Consider the following 19,022-nt stretch of genomic DNA (forward strand, 5'->3'; position numbering starts at 1 on the left):
GGAATTATAGCAAAGTGAATAATGTTAAGAAAATAATAAAGCTATTACATAATAAGTGTATGATCCTATAAAGAATACAGCATAGAGAACAAGCATATGAACCTATAGTTTCAAGAGATGGGTCACAAATCTGTCTCAGGGTTTCCTAGTAGCCAAGCAAAAGGGCACTATGATCAGTTATAAGATTCATATTTCCTGTCTATAACTGGAAACATACCAGGTGTTCAGGAAAGAAATTGCTCACTTCGATATTATAAACCAGACAATGTGTGATATAATGGAATACATCCTTAAACTAGTCCTACAACTAATGCAATATATACATATATTATATATGTATAAGATACATATATATCTATATAGAAAGCAGAAGAGTAGGAAGAACAGTACACATTTAAGAAGCTATCATCCCAGACACATTTGTGTTGTCATATTTGCTTCAGATCATATCTATTCTAAAAGAAACATGAAAGAACCATTTGAAATGTCTTTCCCATCTCATTCTTCTCCTTTGTTTTCCCATCATGAATCTGATGCATAACTTGTCAATGTTTTTTTTACTTCTACTGCCTGCATATTTTTGTAAATAATAAGTAAATCTTAAATTTGCATAAATAATACACTGCACATGACATTCCAAAACTTGGTCTTTTTATTATCATTGTGTTTGATCTCATCTCCAAGGTGCTGTAGATCCATTTCATTAATTTTAAATCCTGAAATACAGTTTTCCACTATATGGAAATAACCCCAATTTAGTCATCTATTCCCTTCCTAATGGATTTTTGTTTCTGGTTTTTCACTAAATAATCACACATTGAAAAACCTTGTCTGTACCTTCTTGTGCCCACATGCAGTGTTTCTCTAGAGCAGTGGTTCTCAAAATGTGATTCCGGAACCAGCACATCAGGATCACCTGGGAACTTGTTAGAAGTGCAAATTCTCAGGCCTATTCCCAACCTCTGATTCAGAAACTCTAGGGGTGGAGCCCAGCAAGCTATTTAACAGGTGATTATGATGTACACTAAAGATTGAGAACCACTACTCTGACACATATTTAAACGTAGAATTACTAAGTAGTAGTTAAGGTATACACATATTCAACTTTACCAGATATGGCAAATCCTATCTAAGATATACTTACTAGTTTACAGTTTCACCAGCAGTGTATGAGAGTTCCCATGCATGGTGTGGTTGATTTTTTTTTTTTTTTCTTACTGGTCTGATAGGTGTAAAATGTTTAAGAGCTATTTTATTTCCTTTTTTGTGAACAATATTTTTGTAGGTAGTTGGCCTTTCTCTTACTAATTTTGTAGAAATAATTTGTATTTCAATTTGTATGTCAGTCATGCATTGCAAGCTTTTTTTTTTCCCGGTTTGTTTTTTGGATTTGTTTATGGTACTTGAAAATTGTAACCAAATTCACCAATTCTTGTGTTTAAAAAGGGCCTTGGAAAGGAGAATTTTGAGTTAGATTTGATATGCTGTTAGGACACCTGGTTGAGATGTATAGCAGTTATTTGAAAATGATCTGAAGCTTATGAGAGATCCAAGTTAGGGTGGATAAAATTGCCATGAAAGAGAATGTAGATTGAGAAAATGAGGATTAAACCATGGGAACAACGGTGGAGGAAGAGAATTCAATAAAAGATTGAAGAATGATCAGAAAACAGCAGGAGAAGAGCTGGAAAATGGGATAGTGACAGAGTGCAAAGTGGAGGGAGATCTCTAGTACTGCAGAGAAAGCAACACATCTAAGAAGGGGGTAAATGCCCTTCACGAAAGCAGTTAGCAGTGTGTTGAGGAATAGAAAACTACTCTTAATAAGTTTGCACTGAAGTATAAGAGAAGATGAGACAGTAAGGTCATTTCCTTGTAGGAGTGGAGTATTTGTGCCTCAAGGGAAGGAGCCAGTGACAAAGTGGTATGAGGTGTTCACTATGCTGTCTCCTCTTCAGGCGTCCTCTTCATTTATGTACTTTATATGCTCTTTGAATAAGTTCATTTGGTAAGGCAATATTAAGTATTAGGCAAAGGATTAAAATAAGGTGATAGAATTGTGAACAGGAGACAACTTTAGGTGATCTTCCCTGAGATTAACATTGAATGCTAAGAAGCCATTTGAATGATCAGGGTGGAGCATGCCAGGCAGGAGACAAAGTTCCCAGTCTTCTAGAAGGTCAAACAGAAATAGTAAGATAGCAAACCATCAATCTAATAAAATCCTCATGCTTCTTGGGTCAACCAGGGTGAAGAGAGAACAGAGATCTTTGTTGCCTGACCTTGGAAGTCTTGTTTAACCTTCAAACTGGCGATGTCAAGGGTTCCAAGTCCTCCACCTCCGGCAGAAATGTCGAGTGGCCCTGTAGCTGAGAGCTGGTGCTACACACAGGTAAGTCCATGCTTTCACCCTGTGAATCTTGCATCCTGGGGGGATTTTGGTGGACGAAAGGAATAAGATTTCTTTTCTATATTGGGTTTCCTGCTTTCTCTGGGATAAAACTGTCAAACAGCAGACAGATAAAAGTACTTGTCAGCTTTCCATTCCGTGATTTTCCACATGGAATCTGAATGCCCTAGGCCAGTGTTTTTCATTAGAGTTTGAAAGGGAGGAATCTTTGAAACAAGATCCACTTACACCCCTGTTGATGGGAATGTGTTTCTCTGTTAAGTATCTCAACGGGAAACCAGGTTTGAGATTTGCAACCACAGGCAGTGGCATTAACATCTCAGTTGTCAAATGCTGCTCTTGAGCAGAGGCCCAGTTTAGGGTTTATGGCTTTTTCAGTGCTTTCCCAGCCCTGTCCGTGTTTTTTTAAATTTTTCATCCAGTGTTACTCAGAAGCTGAGGAAGGTTAGGAAAGCACTTGGTCACTGTGAGATTTCTTAAAATATGGATGAGGAACAGAAAAAGCTGAGCCTCCATGCTGGGCAAACAGTGCTGTCTTCCTGTGGGGATCATGCCAAGGGACGGAGGGGAAATGATTATCTAAACTTCAGCCTGTTTTTCAGGTCGCCCACTTCCTGTTTAATAGCTTCCTGGTTTTCTGTCAACAGATCAAGGTAGTGAAATTCTCCTACATGTGGACCATCAATAACTTTAGTTTTTGCCGAGAGGAAATGGGTGAAGTCATTAAAAGTTCAACCTTTTCATCAGGAGCCAATGATAAACTGAAATGGTGAGGAAGAATACATTGAGATGTAAACATTTTTTTTTAAGTTGTTTTGCTTGGTTTTACAGAGACTGACTAGAATGTAAGATCCTTAAAGACAGGGACTTTGTTTTGTTCTTAATATGTTCCCCAGTTCCTAGAACAGTGCCTCGCACATGGTGGGTGCTCACGCTGTATTTGTTGAATGAGTTCAACAAGTGTATCAGGGAGCAGTAAACTCAAATGGGTGGAGGGTAATATAAATAAGTAAAGAGAGCCAGTGTTGTAAATGATGTCCCTACCTGGTATGAGTGTTGACTACTTGGCAAACTAATAAGTGTCCTTCTAAAAGGGGTGGTGGCTACTCAGCTCCAGCCACTGTGAATGAATAAGGGCTGACCATTGCTAGATTTTCTGATTTTCAAGAAAAGCGAAAAAAATCTAGATTTTAACATAAAATCTCTTGACTTTTAAATTATCTGTTTTTAAACAATAAAGAAAATCTATTTGCCTATGTTCTGGACTGCCCAGGGGATAGGATGGTTTTGAAGGCAGTTTGGTCCAGTCCATTGTTTAGATTAAAGACCCACATTTCTCTATTCCCTGCCCTGTTCTCCACTCTATTGGACATCTTAGGTCTAGCTTCTCTTGTGGTTGAGGGGTGACTGGCAAGTAGCAATGGGCATAACCCACCAGCATCCAAGAAGTCTCTGAACTTTCTCTGAACTGTGTGACCCAGAAAGTGTCATACATGCAGTGCCTAGTTTAAGTCTGGCCTCTCTTAGTTAATCTCTGTGGTGAGAGGAATACGATCTGGGAATGGAGGTCAGTCCCATTGAAACCATGTGTCCTCTTGCGATGGAGCAGTCAGTTAAGGTTACAACCATTGCTCAATGCAAAAACTAGAACATACGTCTGTGAACCACTGTTTTGACCTCTTGATAACCCACTGAAGAGTTAACTCCCGTTCATTTAGTATTTGTTGGCTATGTACATTACTCAGTGTACTGTTAGCTGCTGAGAGAATGCTTATTCCTAGGCATTGTATTTAAATCCACATCTAGCACAGTGTGTAGTGATGTCCGTGGCATATGCATTCCCTAAGGAGGCACTGGATTGGGCCACAGCCACCTGTTTGAGAGAGGTGCCATAACACTGGCAAAGCCTAAGGATACATATGGCCTGTGTATTATATGTGGTAGAAGCAGCAGTGTCTGAACCACATGCAGTTCAACTAATGACATTTACAACTTAACTCAGTTGAACATACTAAATTCTGTCTGAATTTTTAGATTCGTTGGTAACAGATTGCCACCTCTGACTCTATTTAGAAGCCTAGCTTGGAATTCTACCCTGTGTAATGGGAGTTTACCTTTGTGCTTTCTCCATACTGCCTCCTTTATTTTAATCTTAGAATATTGCTAGATTGATAAAACATCTCTAAAAGATTATGTACTATTCATGTATTTCTCTAAAATACTTTTTCTCTCCTAAGGTGATATTAAAGGGCTTGCTGACGTTTTTTTTCTCATGGTTTCACCACAGTGTGGACAAAATAAGGGGCCGCCTTTCCTGAGATTTGAGAGTAGGCTGAATTTTAAAATATTTTAGGGGAAGAGAAGAGTGATTTTAGAGATTATGAAGAACAAGACAGAGGCTTAAGGGATGTGTTGTTGGATTCTAGAATACCCCTTTATTTTTATTGTTTACTTTCTAAAAGGGACTCAGGTTGCTCTAGAAAGGTGGTTTCTATGTAGTTCTGCAGAACCACATCTTCTGGTATGGGCCTGGGTGGTTCGTTCATTTGTTCTTTTGTTCATTCCTTCCTTCCTTCCCTCTTTCTTTCTCTCTCTCTCTTTCTTTCTTTTTCACCTTCCTTCCTTGCTCCTGATGCTCTAGTTCCCTCATATCACCTCACAAGCCTATATAAATGGAGGCTTTTGACATATTTTTTTCCTGTCTGTTTTGGGCAGGTGTTTGCGAGTAAACCCAAAAGGGCTAGATGAAGAAAGCAAAGATTACCTGTCACTTTACCTGTTACTGGTCAGCTGTCCAAAGAGTGAAGTTCGGGCAAAATTCAAATTCTCCATCCTGAATGCCAAGGGAGAAGAAACCAAAGCGATGGGTAAATGTTTTCTTTCCTCTTTGTTTGGCTCTTTATTTTCACATCCAGCAACTTCATACATTGACAAGTAGTGGATTTGATCTGGTTTTTGAGTTACCCTAAATATGACCTTTTTTTCCACCCCAGAGAGTCAACGGGCATATAGGTTTGTACAAGGCAAAGACTGGGGATTCAAAAAATTCATCCGTAGAGACTTTCTCTTGGATGAGGCCAACGGTCTTCTTCCTGATGACAAGCTTACCCTTTTCTGCGAGGTAAGTCCTTTTACCCCAAAGTGAGACTAGCAATTCCCAGACCTGATGGGTATTGGTAGACTTAATTGTATTGCACCAGGGATGGAGAGTGAGAAAAATCCCCAAGTGGAGTGTTGCTATACAAATGTTGTTTATTGTGACTGACTTGAAAATTGTGTAGGATTTCAAGGTTGTTGGGCCTCTCAGCTTTCTGCTTGTTACTGTTCTTAAAAACAGATTGTGCACTGCCTCAGTATGTGTGATTTTTAAGTTGCTTGGGTCAGTGTTCTCGCTTTTCCATAGTGGGTTTTTTCAGAAAGCATTTGGAAGGGCTATCACTAAAAGCCAGGAGAATGGCCAGCAACTAGATACGTATATTTGTTCCTTAAGTTTCCTGATTTCTTGTGTATGAATCCCATGTTACTACAGATCACTTTCCTTTTCTGCTTTTTAAACTAGGTGACTCTTATCAGGAGTTGAGTGTCTCGGGTTTGTCTTGTTGGAGTAATTGTGAAATAGGCATGGACCATTTTTTCTAGAGTGAAGGGTATGGAGAGCTCTCTAACTCATAGTCAGCTGGAAGAATCCTCTCACCAATGACCTAATATTCTTTCTAAGTTTACCAAAGAAGCCTTGAGGTAAATTTCCAAACCAGAATGAGTTGGAAAGTGGTTTCTTTAATGACATATGCTAATCATTCATTTCATGCTGTTAGAAATACTCATAAGCTCACAGTGTAATAAGTGAATAGTACTTCTAGTCATCTGGGATGTTAGTATTCCCTTTACGTTGTATGTGTGGTTAAGAAGCACCTCCTGAGCAGTACCACTTGATGACAATGACCACTGTGTTTTCAGGGAAGAGAGCAGGCAGGTTCCCAAACTAGCAGTGTGCTCTGTCAAATAATGAGCTCTCACTGTGAGTTAATGACAGTTCCAAAGGCATATCACCACCTGTGCATCAGGGAAGGGTGTCCCTTAGGAATCTTGTCCATTTGCAAAAGAGGCCCGGCCAACAGTAGCTGGCTTCTTCACTGAGTCATAGCTCATTGAATATTCCCACAGAATAGTTGCTGGTGATTACAAAGCTTTGTAGGCATAGTTTTTAAAATACCACACTGAATACATAAAATAGTTTGCACAATCCGTAATAGTTTGCACAGTAGCTACCATCTCTCCTTTTTGATTGCTAAGTAAAAAGAAGGAAATACTAGAGTGATGGTATCTATATAAATACATAAAATGCTGCCATTGTTTTTTGTCTATGAACTTGAAATTTGAATTCCATATAAATCCAACTAGTTACAGATCATACTCAGTTGCCTAGGTGAAGAAATGGGAACATTTAGGCAGTTTCAGTGAGGTTTGATGTTATATAAACAGACCATCAGAAGCAATGTAAGTGCCCACCAATAGATGAATGGATAAAGAAGATGTACATATACACAGCGGAAGATTATTCAGCCATAAGAAGAAAACAAATCCTACCATTTGCAACAACATGGATGGAGCTAGAGGGTATTATGCTCAGTGAAATAAACCAGGTGGACAAAGACAAGTACCAAATGATTTCACTCATTTGTGGAGTATAACAACAAAGCAAAACAGAAGGAACAAAACAGCAGCAGACTCACAGACTCCAAGAAGGGACTAGTGATTACCAAAGGGGAGGGGCATGGGAGGGTGGGTGGGGAGGGAGGGAGAAGGGGATTAAGGGGCATTATAATTAGCATTCACAGTATAGGTAGGTCACAGGGAAGGCAGGACAGCACAAAGAAGACAAGCAGTGACTCTATAGCGTCTTACTACGCTGATGGGCAGTGACTGCAATGGGTTATGTCAGGGGGACTTGATAATATGGTTGAATGTAGTAACCACAATGTTGCTCATGTGAAACCTTAATAAGAATGTATATCAATGATACCTTAATAAAAATAAATAAATAAACAGACCATCAATTCAATCTTCACCTATCTTAGAGACCTGTACTTCAGAAAAATTTTTAAAAAGTGAAAAATTCTAATTTCTGTTGTAAATGAAAGCCAGTCTTTGAACTGTTCTCTGAAGGGAGAGAAATCTCTAAGTACTGTGTCTGGTGTTTCAGGCAATGCCATATCCTTTATTGCAGCATTTTCAGGTCCACAGTGGGGTCCAGCCTTTTCTCACTTGCTCCCCATCCCCAAATCCATTTCAGTTGCTAACCCCTCTATTGACATTCTCGATTTGGAAACCAGTTGGCCTGCCCTCACTTGGCAATCTCTCACCCTGTGGTTAAGTCTGGACACACTCTCTCCCTTCACTTCCCCACATGAAATTCTCTTAGGAGAAATCCTGTGGTTAAGTTTAGATTTGCCTTACTGACTTAGAAGGGAAGTGAGATGACACGTTGGGAAGGAGGAGATGTTGAATAGGGAAACGTCTGCTGAGTTCTGCTGATGCCATCGGTTTCTTCCCATCAGACCAGGTGTGCCATCTGTTCCTCTCACACTTCTCTGGGGCCACAGGTGCTGAGTGTTGCTTCTCGTACTTGGGCTTGTGCCTAGTGAGACATGTTTCTGTTCCAAGGCTCTCTGCGGACTTAGTAGCATTCAGCATTGCAAGACGGTAGTGTGGGTGTGTGTGTTGGATGTGTGGGTTTTAAAAATGTCTGCAGCTCATATAAGTTCTTAGTGCTTTTCAAAGCTAGATCATTATTTGATGCAAACTCTGTCCCTTAGACCTGTTGCTCCCTTCTCTCAGTGGGTTATTTATTAAAAAGTTATTTTGCTCATATTTATGTTTTGCTTCTTACTGGGTTAGCTAATATTTTCTTAGTATTTAGAGGCTTTTATGAAGGTGATGTCCACATACACATTTAGGTTATGAGTACTCTCCGGTCCCATTCCTCACTCAGCCTTTGGCCCATACAATTCTGTCCTATTTTGATGCAGTAAATACAGTTGTTTCAAGGGTTTTTTGGCTATTTCCAGAGGCTACAAGAGGGAATCCTAAGGTGAAAGACTGAGAATCACACATTTGTGTGTTTGGGCTTTGTTTTAGTGGTATTGCTTTTTTTTTTTTTTTATTAAGATCACTGATACATATTCTTATGAAGGTTACTACATTGTGGTTACTACATTCACCCATATTATCAAGTGCCCCCCATGCCCCATTGAAGTCACTGTCCATCAACGTAGTAAGATGCCACAGAGTCACTACTTGTCTTCTCTGTGCTACTCAGTGGTACTACTATTAATGATTATTTAAATGGAATTGATGCAATGAATCATGCTGAAAATGCTGAATGGGTGGTCTTGTAGTGTGCTGCCTGGGCTCCCTTTCAGTTCTCAGTGATGGCTCTTAGGAGATGTGGTGATTTTTCCAAGTTGATACTGCTTAGTTAACATATTCAGAAGCACTTTCAAAGCATTCTCTGAACTGTCTCATCACAATCCTTTGAGCTAGATTAATTGTGTTACTTTCATCTCTTGTTACTGGGGGGAAAGCAGTGCCAAGGGAGGTCAGGTAATTTTTCCCAATGTTGTATAGCAAATCAGTGTCAGGGCCATGTCAGCTTTCCATTTTCCATCTCTCGTCTGCTTCTGTACACTAAGTGGAGATGAGTGCCATTCACCCAAGGATATTTGGGCCCTGTAAAGTTTTAACTGAGAGTATTTACTTTGGTAACAAAAGAATCATGAAAGCTTTACACCTTTAATTTTCTCTTTAATAATTTGGTCCACAGAAAATCTGCATGAAATGTTTCAGCTTCTGTTGACCCTTCTCTCATTTATTTATATTGAAAACAAATAGCTATTAGCAATCAGGATTCATGTATTCTACTTTCTCTGTACATGCCTTTTATAGGTAGAAGACTCTGTACCTGTTGTAATGTGATTAAAGTTGAAATATGAAATGCCATATATGAAATATATAGACACTAGTTGACTCTGAAAATATCCCTTTCCTTCTCAACCATAGAAAATCCTTTTGTAGCCTGGGAATATGTATTTTTGTCAAATTTTAAATATTTGGGTCTATTCATGTTTTTTCATTTTTACAATTTTATTAATGAATTATTTGATTATATTAGTTGAAGTGTCTGAAAATACCAGTATTTGATCCTTACCTACAGAAATGGTGATTTAATATGTAACATTATGATAGGTTGTAAAACATGATAATGTAGTAAGCCTGGCACCCAGCCCAACATTACCAGTAACTTGGAACTAACCTGTGTATGCTTCTTCCTATACCTTAGAACTGTTGTCTCCCACTCAGAAGGATGATAATAAATAGCTATTTTAAATTGTGTTATCATTCCTTTGTTTGTTATTTATATTTCTGAACAATTTAGTGTTTAGCTTGTTTTTTAGCTTTATAAAATGACATCAGAATGTATGTGGTCATCTAGGACTTGCTATTTTCACATTGTGTTTATGAAATTTGTTTATCTTGTGGATGTAATTATAGTACATAAATTTTTAGTGCTGTGTAATTGTATGAATGTACAACAGTTTATTCATTCTCTTGTTGATAGATATTTAGATTGTTGCTACTCTTCTGATTAGAAATACTGCTGCTATCAGTCTGCTTATTTTTTTCTTGATTGTTTTAATTATATAGATTATATTATAATTATCATATATAGATTATATGTGATAATTATAATTCCATTGGTTTTACTTTGACTTTTTATATTTAGATAAAATGTATAAGACTTGGCATAGTCTTCAGTCTTTCATGAAATTTTCTTTTTTAAGAAAAGGAATTGCCTTTAAAAGTGTGGCCCTTTTACAACTTGAAATTTAGAGGGTTATATAGCCTTCCTGAGACATTTTCATGCAGTCATTTATAAGATGACATAAATGTCACAGTCACGTCATCTTCACAGCTGTAATTCTGAATGAGTCTCCTTAGTCAACTCTATTGGCATTTAAAAAAATCTTTAGTTTTTCTTAAAATGGTCTCATTTTAGCATCATCATTTACAGAGGGAAAACAATCCCTTTCTAAGTTAAAAGTTTGGGCCCTGAAGACTCATTTGTGAATGCCATTTAAAATTTATTTTTAATTAAGCGTATTTAATGTTGGTAAGAGGTGCCAGACATTCAGAGCTCTGGAGATTTCAGGCATCCATATATCTACAGAACAAGTCTGGCTTAGACAGTAAAGATATATTCTCCTTTCTGCTGTGTTCTGTCTGTGTCTAGAGAGAGGAATTACCCCAGCAAGAAGAGTCAGTCTTTGGGCCCTACTCATTACCAGGCATGCATATGACCAGCAGAGGGGGTGTCCACTGGTAACCATAGTTTAAAATTCAGCATAGTTCTTGCCAGCTCATTTTACCCAGATTAGTAAATTACCATCAAGTGTAATGACTTTGGGCTTCCGTCAACCTGGTCTAATTCAAGCTTAGGAACCCAGTGCCAAAAGCATTCTCCACTCCCTTCATTGGCCATCCCAGGAGATTCTTTTGCCTTTCTCTATGAGGAAGTTGGATTTAACTGGTATTTGCCTTTTTTTAAATCAGCATTTTGAAGCTATAACTGTATACGGGAAACTTCTACATTTGGTGTTAATAGGACAAAGTGGCTGAACCAACTTAGGGATCTTACTTAGGATATGGAAGAATCTCTACGAGGTGGTTTGTGATGGGTCCTGGGCTCTTAAAATAATGTTGTGATCTGGCTCTGATAAACATGTGCTACTAATGCTAAGCACGTTCATAATTGATTAACTTGGCTGCTTCATTGCTCAAGACCATAGCAGCTACTTTTAAACAAAATGAATAAATTTCTTGACCTGATAATAAATATCTCATTCCTGCAACAAAAGGGACTATGGGTCATTTGGATGAGGCATTAACTTTGCCTCTGGGTTTATGACTGCATTTAAGGCAAAAGAAATATGGGTCATTTTAGGATATTCCTAAGCCCTCTCACTCTCTAACTTGTAGAAATAGCAAAAGTTGGGAGTTCATTCTCTTAAGTTTGTGATTTCTGTTTTGAGTTTAACATTCTAACATACTGTGTTGTAGGATGAAGCATAGCAGTGGTTGTTAGGCAGGAAACTGATCTGCTGAGTCTTATCTTCAGTTTGGTAACTTAAATTTATTTTATTATGTTACATGATTTATAAATCCTTGCATTTGGTATCCTAACAAATTTATCTGCATTTCATGGAACCATCTAGAAGTTATCTTCATTTTTATCTAGGCTGGAGAGTTAATCCAACTGCTTCTGAAGCCATAGTGGATGTTGGAGATCCCCATATAAACCTGTTGTCATCATTCTCTTCCAAAGTTGTAAATGCATGTCTGGTTGGAGCCAGCCATCTTGTGTGTCATTGTCACAAATGACTGAGTAAGGTTGTCGATGGTGTGGGATACCCACCCAGTTATCACTGCCGGCAAGACCTTCCAAGCCCAGTTCTGTTCGATAAATTAATATTTGTGAGACAGTGCCAATTATTTACCAGGCCCTATAGACACTGCGTTTTATTTTCATGTTCAAGACCCAACTAAGATAAATGACATACTTCTAGGCTTATTAATGTCTTCTCTCTAGAGAGTTTAATTTAAATAGTAGATTCTATAGAAGTTCTTTGTATTTAACCTTTTGCTTAAGGCAGAATAAGGTAAATACTTGAGGTTTAACATTTGTTTCTGTCAGTTTTCCCTCTGGCGGCTTTGCCCAGGTTTTTAGGGCAGGGGAGGCAGAGCTTATTAGAAGTTAAGAGAAGAAGAAGATTTGTGGGGCTCTCTCCCCATCATCCTAAGATGACGCAAAATACGTATCATTGTGTTCCACTGGAAAGTACTTGATCCGAAGATGAAGCCTTGATCTGTGGAGGTGGTTTCAGGACAGTATGACTAACATTAGTATCTGAATGTACTACAGTAACAAAGTGAAAATCAGCTCTCCTACTGGGAAGAAAAATCCTGTAACAAAAGCTTTGGAATATATTTCCTTGTCTTTCACAGGTGAGTGTGGTGCAAGATTCCGTCAACATTTCTGGCCAGAATACCATGAATATGGTGAAGGTTCCTGAGTGCCGGTTGGCAGATGAGTTAGGAGGACTCTGGGAGAATTCCCGGTTTACAGACTGTTGTTTGTGTGTTGCTGGCCAGGAATTCCAGGCTCACAAAGCTATCTTAGCAGGTTGGTATTTATTCATGGGGAGCTTCAGTTGTGGTCAAGGGAAAATAGTGGCTGCATAATCGCCCAACTTTTTAAACTAGTGCATGAAACCGCAACTAAATATGTTTTTATGTTGTGGTCACATAAGTTGTCATAACCAAAAAGGCTGCTCTCCGGAAAAAGTGTTTTTGTCCTTGTTCCCTGTAGCTGGACACAGGCCACCATCTTCAATGAATGATGATGTGTACTGACTGGCTTGCACCTGGACTGTAGCTGTCAAAACACTGGCTAATAGCAGGGTTAGACCCTAGACAGGGACCTAGGATATAATGGAGAGGATTCTGGACTCGGGACTAAACCACTCTCACTAAGTCCCCAGTCCTGGAGATCTTAGGACTCACTTCAGTATAAACATGCTAGAAGAGCAAGAATGTTTTCAGTGACATAGAGGATCAGATCTTGATCTAATAGGTACTTGGTCTTTAATACCAAACAGACTGACACAGAGGAGGTGCTAATATGGCAGGACTGACTTTACCTCACATGCAAGCATAGCAGTCAGCCACAGACTTCTATTTAGACCGTAAGACAAAAGAGGAAATCATGTGAACCTTCAGGCAACAAATTTCTTACCAAGACTCTCAGCTCTTATCATTCTAAAGTCCACATCTGGCAAAACCTCAATCTGGGTGCCTCTAACCATCCTCCTGTTCCCTCTCTCAACTACGCATTACAGTGTATTGCCAAAGGAAGTAATTAACTCTTAGGTTAGTGTCTCCGCAGTCAGGTAGGTCCTTGACACTACCGAGAACTCTTTTCTGCAGAGGCGTAGTTAGCTCCCTTTCTTTTTCTCAACAATAGATATTTCAAACCTTTAGCACTCTTCTTTAATCTCCAAACTCGTAGAAGAGTTGCTTGCTACTTCTTCCAAGAAAAAATCAAGGCACTTCTCCCTTAGCTCTTGCCTCTCACCTTGCCTGCATTCTCTGTGAGGTGGCGTTCTTTCTCAGATCCAAAGCAGACTATATATTTCTGCTTCTGTTTCCTATTCCATGCTGCCTTTTCAGAAGCCTTACTCTGCTAGTTATACCCTAGTATCTTCACTGTCTCTCTTTCTCCTGTTGCCTGTTTATTCTCTGCCTGCAAACAGGCTCAAGCTTCTCTCTGTAGTTACTCTCTTTTTTCAGAGCTGCTTCTTGAGTTAGCATATTCAACTGTCTCTACTTCTTTCCTCCCACTTATCCTCAGCTCACCTCCATGCCACAATAGCAGTTTCCCAAAGTTACATGGCCTGCTAGTTCATAAATTTGAGAGGCTCTTTAGTTCATACAGTTTTTGACTCCTTTCTCCTGGTTCTCTGGCCACTTCTAGTGCGTGGCCTCCCTCCACTTTACCTGTCCTTCCCTTTAGACACTGGTGATCTCTGAGGGTCTGCCTTACTTATCTTTTCACTTTCTTCATTCTCCTTGGGTGACTTTGTTTATTGTCTTAGCAGCACCTTCTGTCTATGCACTGTAGAACCTCTAAGCATATTGCTGCTTGGATTCTTCCCTCTTTATTAAAAACATCAGCCCTTAGTCTTCAACTTCTGTAATGTGTTTATTTAGTACTTTATCATCTATAAGCCTTCTGAGATAAGAACAATGAGAATTAATATCCTTTTGGAGTAGATTAAAACATTGAGGCTTAGAGTGTTAGGCGATTTGCCCAAGATTATGTGGTTAGAAAATGGCAGATCTAAAATGAGTCCTTTCTGACATAAACTGTAAGTCAAAGTTCTAGTTACCTGTTAGCTCAAAGTCCTACTGTATATATATTCCATATGTTCCTCCTCTCTCAGGTAGAGATTGGTAGTCTCAACTTTCACCAAAACCACTGATTTATTGGACAACATGACAAAATTTGAGTTCTTAGGCCTTTTATTAACTTCCACTGTTGAAATTAGGTTTCCCTGTTTTTCATAGTGTTCATTAAATTGGCTTAGAATGGGCATGGCTTAGAACACTGTTTCTCAACCTTTTTTCATTATTCCTACCCCTAAGGAAAAAAATTAAATTATCGCTAATGGGAGAGATTAAATACTAAGGAGTAAGATTTTGTCAGATAGGGTTGAGCTTTGAAAGGCCACAAATGATTGTAATATCTAAGGTGTTTTGTTATGTTTTGTTTTTGCCTCGTTGAGGCATCCTCATATCTGTTGAGAATGTTTGGCTCAGAGGGACAGAACCTACCGTGGACAATCATGTACTTCACCTAGTTAGTGGATGCTTTTGAGCTCTCTTCTTGACCTCTTTGCTCTGTGGCCCCTGGAAGTGGAGGAAATAGGTGTCATTGTCGTAGTCAAAAATATAGGTACTAGGACACCCTGCTTAGACCGTGAACCCCCAGATTTACCCAGAGGATATATCATCATCCCATGTGCTACTTTGAGTAATTTTCTTGAAATAAGAAGGTTGGAATGGAGCTAATGAGAAATAATTTTCAAAGTAGTGGGTTCTTTTTTTCCCTTATGCATTATTAGTATTCACCTATTGGTATAATATAAGAAGAAAGGAATTTTTAAATTCTGTTATCATTTTACACTGAGACCCTTTTCTGTAACAATGGGATGGGAAAGAAAATGGTCTCTTCTTCATGACAGAAGAGCCAAGAGATATCAGTGTGATAACACATCTGCCTTGTCTCCCTTTCATTCTGTAGCCCGTTCTCCAGTTTTTAGTGCCATGTTTGAACATGAAATGGAGGAGAGCAAAAAGGTATGTAACAAGATGAAGATATGTCTTTTTATCCGTGTGACTAGATTCACATGGTTTCCCAATTTGACAGCTGATTTATTTTCCTAATTTTTTTTTTATTGTGTTACTAAATGGAATACGGTTGTCTGAATGGACACTTTCTGAGAGCAGAGAGAGGTGTCCTGGAAGCCACCTAGTTAAAACAGACCTACCCTGTCCCAGGCAGGTCCTCCCAGCAATTTTGGGCGAGGGTATTAGACATGCCTGTTTACTCAGGAAAAGAAAGATGAAAAACCAAATACATAGTTGTTTTGCTGTTGTATATGAGAAAACAAAGGTGGTATGTGTGATGAGGGAAAAGGCTATTATAATCAAATAGGGCAAAGAGAAATTTTCCATTCATGTTAGATTTTAATAATACAAACCTCATTCCTTACCAGAGATTAAAGTCATGAAAATTATTTAGGGATTTTTGTTCTGTTGGAATGTTTCTCATTTTCAGTTTTTCTGGCATAGAATCGGGTTGAAATCAACGATGTGGAGCCTGAAGTTTTTAAGGAAATGATGTGCTTCATTTACACCGGGAAGGCTCCGAACCTCGACAAAATGGCTGACGATTTGCTGGCAGCTGCTGACAAGGTAGGATAAGGATAGAAAAATAATCACAAGACTAGGAGTTTCTGTGACCTTTTGAGTTTTTTGCCTCAGCTTCTATATTGCATTGTAGGTAACATGAGCACATACCTTAGATTGGCAGGGGCAATCCTGGCTTACATTTGTGTTCCAACAGCACAGTTACCTGATAGGCACCCTTTTTATTTTCACAAGTGCCCTGCTTTGCGTGGTAAATTATTCAGTCGCCCTGACTGTGGAAAGGAAGGATAACTTTGATGTTTACCTCTCTTCTCTTCCCCATCTCAAATTTAACTACAGTGATATTCAAGATTTAGATAATACTAATGTGGATTTATAATTTATAGTTTGGCTTTATAATTTACAAAATGTCCTTGAGTTCATTAACTTTTATTTAAACTTTGTCAAAAAGAGAATAATCTTTTACCCAGTGTCCTAGTTAGCATATTCAACTTTTACCTAAGTAGTTATTGAGATAGGTCGTATTCAAAATTATAAGATGATTTTTTTTTATATCATTAATGTACAATTACTTGAACAACATTATGGTTATTAGTCTCCCCCTACAAAATTGTAAGATGATTAATAGCTCTTGGGGAAAAAAGAAATACTATTATAGGAAATGTGTACTTTGATTATAAGACACATTTCGATTTGAGAGATGTTAAAGTATGAAAATAAAAATGTGGGTCTTAGAATCAAGGAAGTATGGTGATTACCTAAAACAATAGGCTAGTGAGTCCCAAAATAAGGCTTGGGGGAAGAGGTTAGTGAAACACTGATTTAACCTACTCAAATTAGGGTTTGTGTGTGTTGCTGCTTTACTGCAGGATTTCTTAGAACTTTTAGTGTGTTAATGTGCACTGTGAGTATTCTGAAAGGAAGTATGATAGCATTTCTCCAATTCTGCTAATGTGGAATCCTTCTCCTGACTTCTGGGGATTAGCGTTCCCCAAAATGTACTTTCAAAAACTGACTTTCATTGTGTAGTTACATCAGAGAGAGTTCTGTGACTCGTCCTTCCAGGCCCTGGTCTGAGGGAATATAACCAGGTTGGGTTTGGGGGTGATGGTGACAGTTTGGCTAGTTATCCTGTGAAAGCTTTTCTTGTCTTGTGGGTGGTTGAGGCAAGGGTGTTAAACCCGGCCAGCAGCAGCCCCTTGAGAAAGATGGTTCTCTGCTGGAAATGCCTCCCCTTCCTGCCATGGTGCTACAGCACCCACCTGAGGGCCAAGCTGGCTCAGATCAAAGGGCACTAGAGCCTTCTCAGGATTAACTCACTGGGGAGTAGTCTCCTTCCACCTCCCTTGTACCCCTGAGGAAGGACAGAGGAAAGTGCTGGGGTTGACAGGGGAAGTTTTACCTTTATTGCTCAGCTTTTTGGAGTGTTTGTAGAGATGAGACGTGTAAACCCAATCAGTGCTACTGATGAAAAGGATTGAATAATAGCTCTGTCCTTCTTATTACTTTTCAAGATTTTAGTAGTAAAATTAAGCAATGGGAACATTCCATGCCCTTCCAGTCTAGTTCAGCTCTGACCAGAGGAAACTTGCTTTTGTGGAGACAATGAGAAGATATTCACTGTGAGCTCTGGGGAAGTAGAAGACACAGCCCATGCCTGATTTGTATAAACAGGAGTTAATAACAATTCTGCCTCATCTGCCCTCTGACTTTGAATGAAGTACTCTTGTTTATACTTAACAGGCATTTACCCTCATCTTCTAGTTTCTATGAGAGTGAGTAATATCACAAGGCCCACTTTTTATACAGAAATACTGAGGCTCAGAGTTGTATGTTCTCAGAACCAGGGTTAGACATTTGTGTCCCTGGGTTTTCATTTCTGCTCCTCAGCCAGAGAACCTATTGGGAACCTACTATGAGTGCATGGTGCTTGGGGATTAGCTGAATTGACATTCTTTGGCTGGTATTTTCAATACAGCCTGTTAACTTATAGTTTTAAAAGATAAAGCAGTTGAATCACATCAGTGCTTTAAACTTATGAATGAGAGTAACTGAAGGGTGCGATTGTAAATTCCATTCAGAATTTCCCATTAAGCATTCTTTGCTCCAAGCTTATTTGAATACATTTTACCTTTATAACTCCGTGTGAGCTTCAGGAAAACAGAATAAGAAATCTTTCATGGAAGGATCTAAACATCTAGAATTTACCCAAGAGGCTGAAACAGCTTCTTCTGAGCTTTTCCAGTCTCTTGGGGACATGTGTAATTAGACCAAAAACAAAACAAAACACGTTGGTCAGGCCTGGGAGACACAATTTCAATCTCTTGGGTAAGTAGTGCCATTAGGCAGTTTTTTTCAGAAGCATAATTAAGAAAAAAACTTTGTCCCCCAAGGGACAAGAATGGCTACTTTTGTCTAATTATGCAGTAGGGACCAGAGCTATTCACAGTAAAGTCCTTTTAAAAGAATATATTAAGGAAGGTTAAAAAGAATATTCTGTGTAGTACTATATAAAAACTGAGCATTTACTCAACCTTTTCCAGCCTTTTAAAACAAAAATGGCAAACTAATTTCTTGCTTTTCTAGTGTCATTCCAGTTTTCCATGAAAACTGTTCTTCAGTTTCTCAAATGTAAAAAATTAAAGCTGTACCAAAACCAATAAACTCTTTTTTGCTATAGGAGATCACAATGCCAGCAGATAGGCCTCCTCACGCAGAATTCATAAAAATAAAATTGTCCTAGTTTGACTGTCATGATTCAGCCTAGAGGGGGGAGTATAGTGTCATTCACTGAGTTTTCAGGCCCTCAGGATAGGCCTTGTCTAGAGAGTGTGGATGCCCTCAAAGCACACTGCTCTCTTGTGAACTCTGAACTGATTAATGACATTTTATTTTGTGGCTTTTATCCCTGAAGTTCCTTAATAAGCTCATATTTTCATATTTGAGAGCGTAAGTAGTATAGTTGCATCAAAACAAATCAGCTAGGTCAAATATGGCCACTATTAACATAGGCCTTCATTTCCAGATCATTTATACCCTTTACTTGGAAAACAGGAAGTTAGAC

The 19,022-nt window shown here is 38.7% G+C and overlaps 1 protein-coding gene across 7 annotated transcripts in view; it reads left to right on the top strand.

The window, feature by feature from the left end:
* SPOP (speckle type BTB/POZ protein) overlaps positions 1-19,022 on the top strand; it is a 66,033-nt gene that overhangs the window by 43,369 nt on the left and 3,642 nt on the right. For 5 of the 7 annotated variants that reach the window (XM_036879681.2, XM_036879680.2, XM_057501378.1 and 2 more), the window contains 7 exons: positions 2,249-2,392; positions 3,058-3,179; positions 5,126-5,277; positions 5,404-5,531; positions 12,473-12,650; positions 15,330-15,385; positions 15,881-16,003. In XM_036879681.2, the coding sequence (XP_036735576.1) occupies positions 2,315-2,392; positions 3,058-3,179; positions 5,126-5,277; positions 5,404-5,531; positions 12,473-12,650; positions 15,330-15,385; positions 15,881-16,003 (837 nt within the window). In that variant the 5' untranslated portion in view covers positions 2,249-2,314. Of the gene's footprint in view, positions 1-857; positions 1,009-2,248; positions 2,393-3,057; positions 3,180-5,125; positions 5,278-5,403; positions 5,532-12,472; positions 12,651-15,329; positions 15,386-15,880; positions 16,004-19,022 lie in introns of all 7 variants that reach the window. The other 2 variants (XM_057501377.1, XM_057501379.1) reach the window with 1 other exon arrangement.

The sequence above is a fragment of the Manis pentadactyla genome, chromosome 4, assembly GCF_030020395.1.
Source record: "Manis pentadactyla isolate mManPen7 chromosome 4, mManPen7.hap1, whole genome shotgun sequence".
Taxonomy (NCBI): Eukaryota; Metazoa; Chordata; class Mammalia; order Pholidota; family Manidae; genus Manis; species Manis pentadactyla.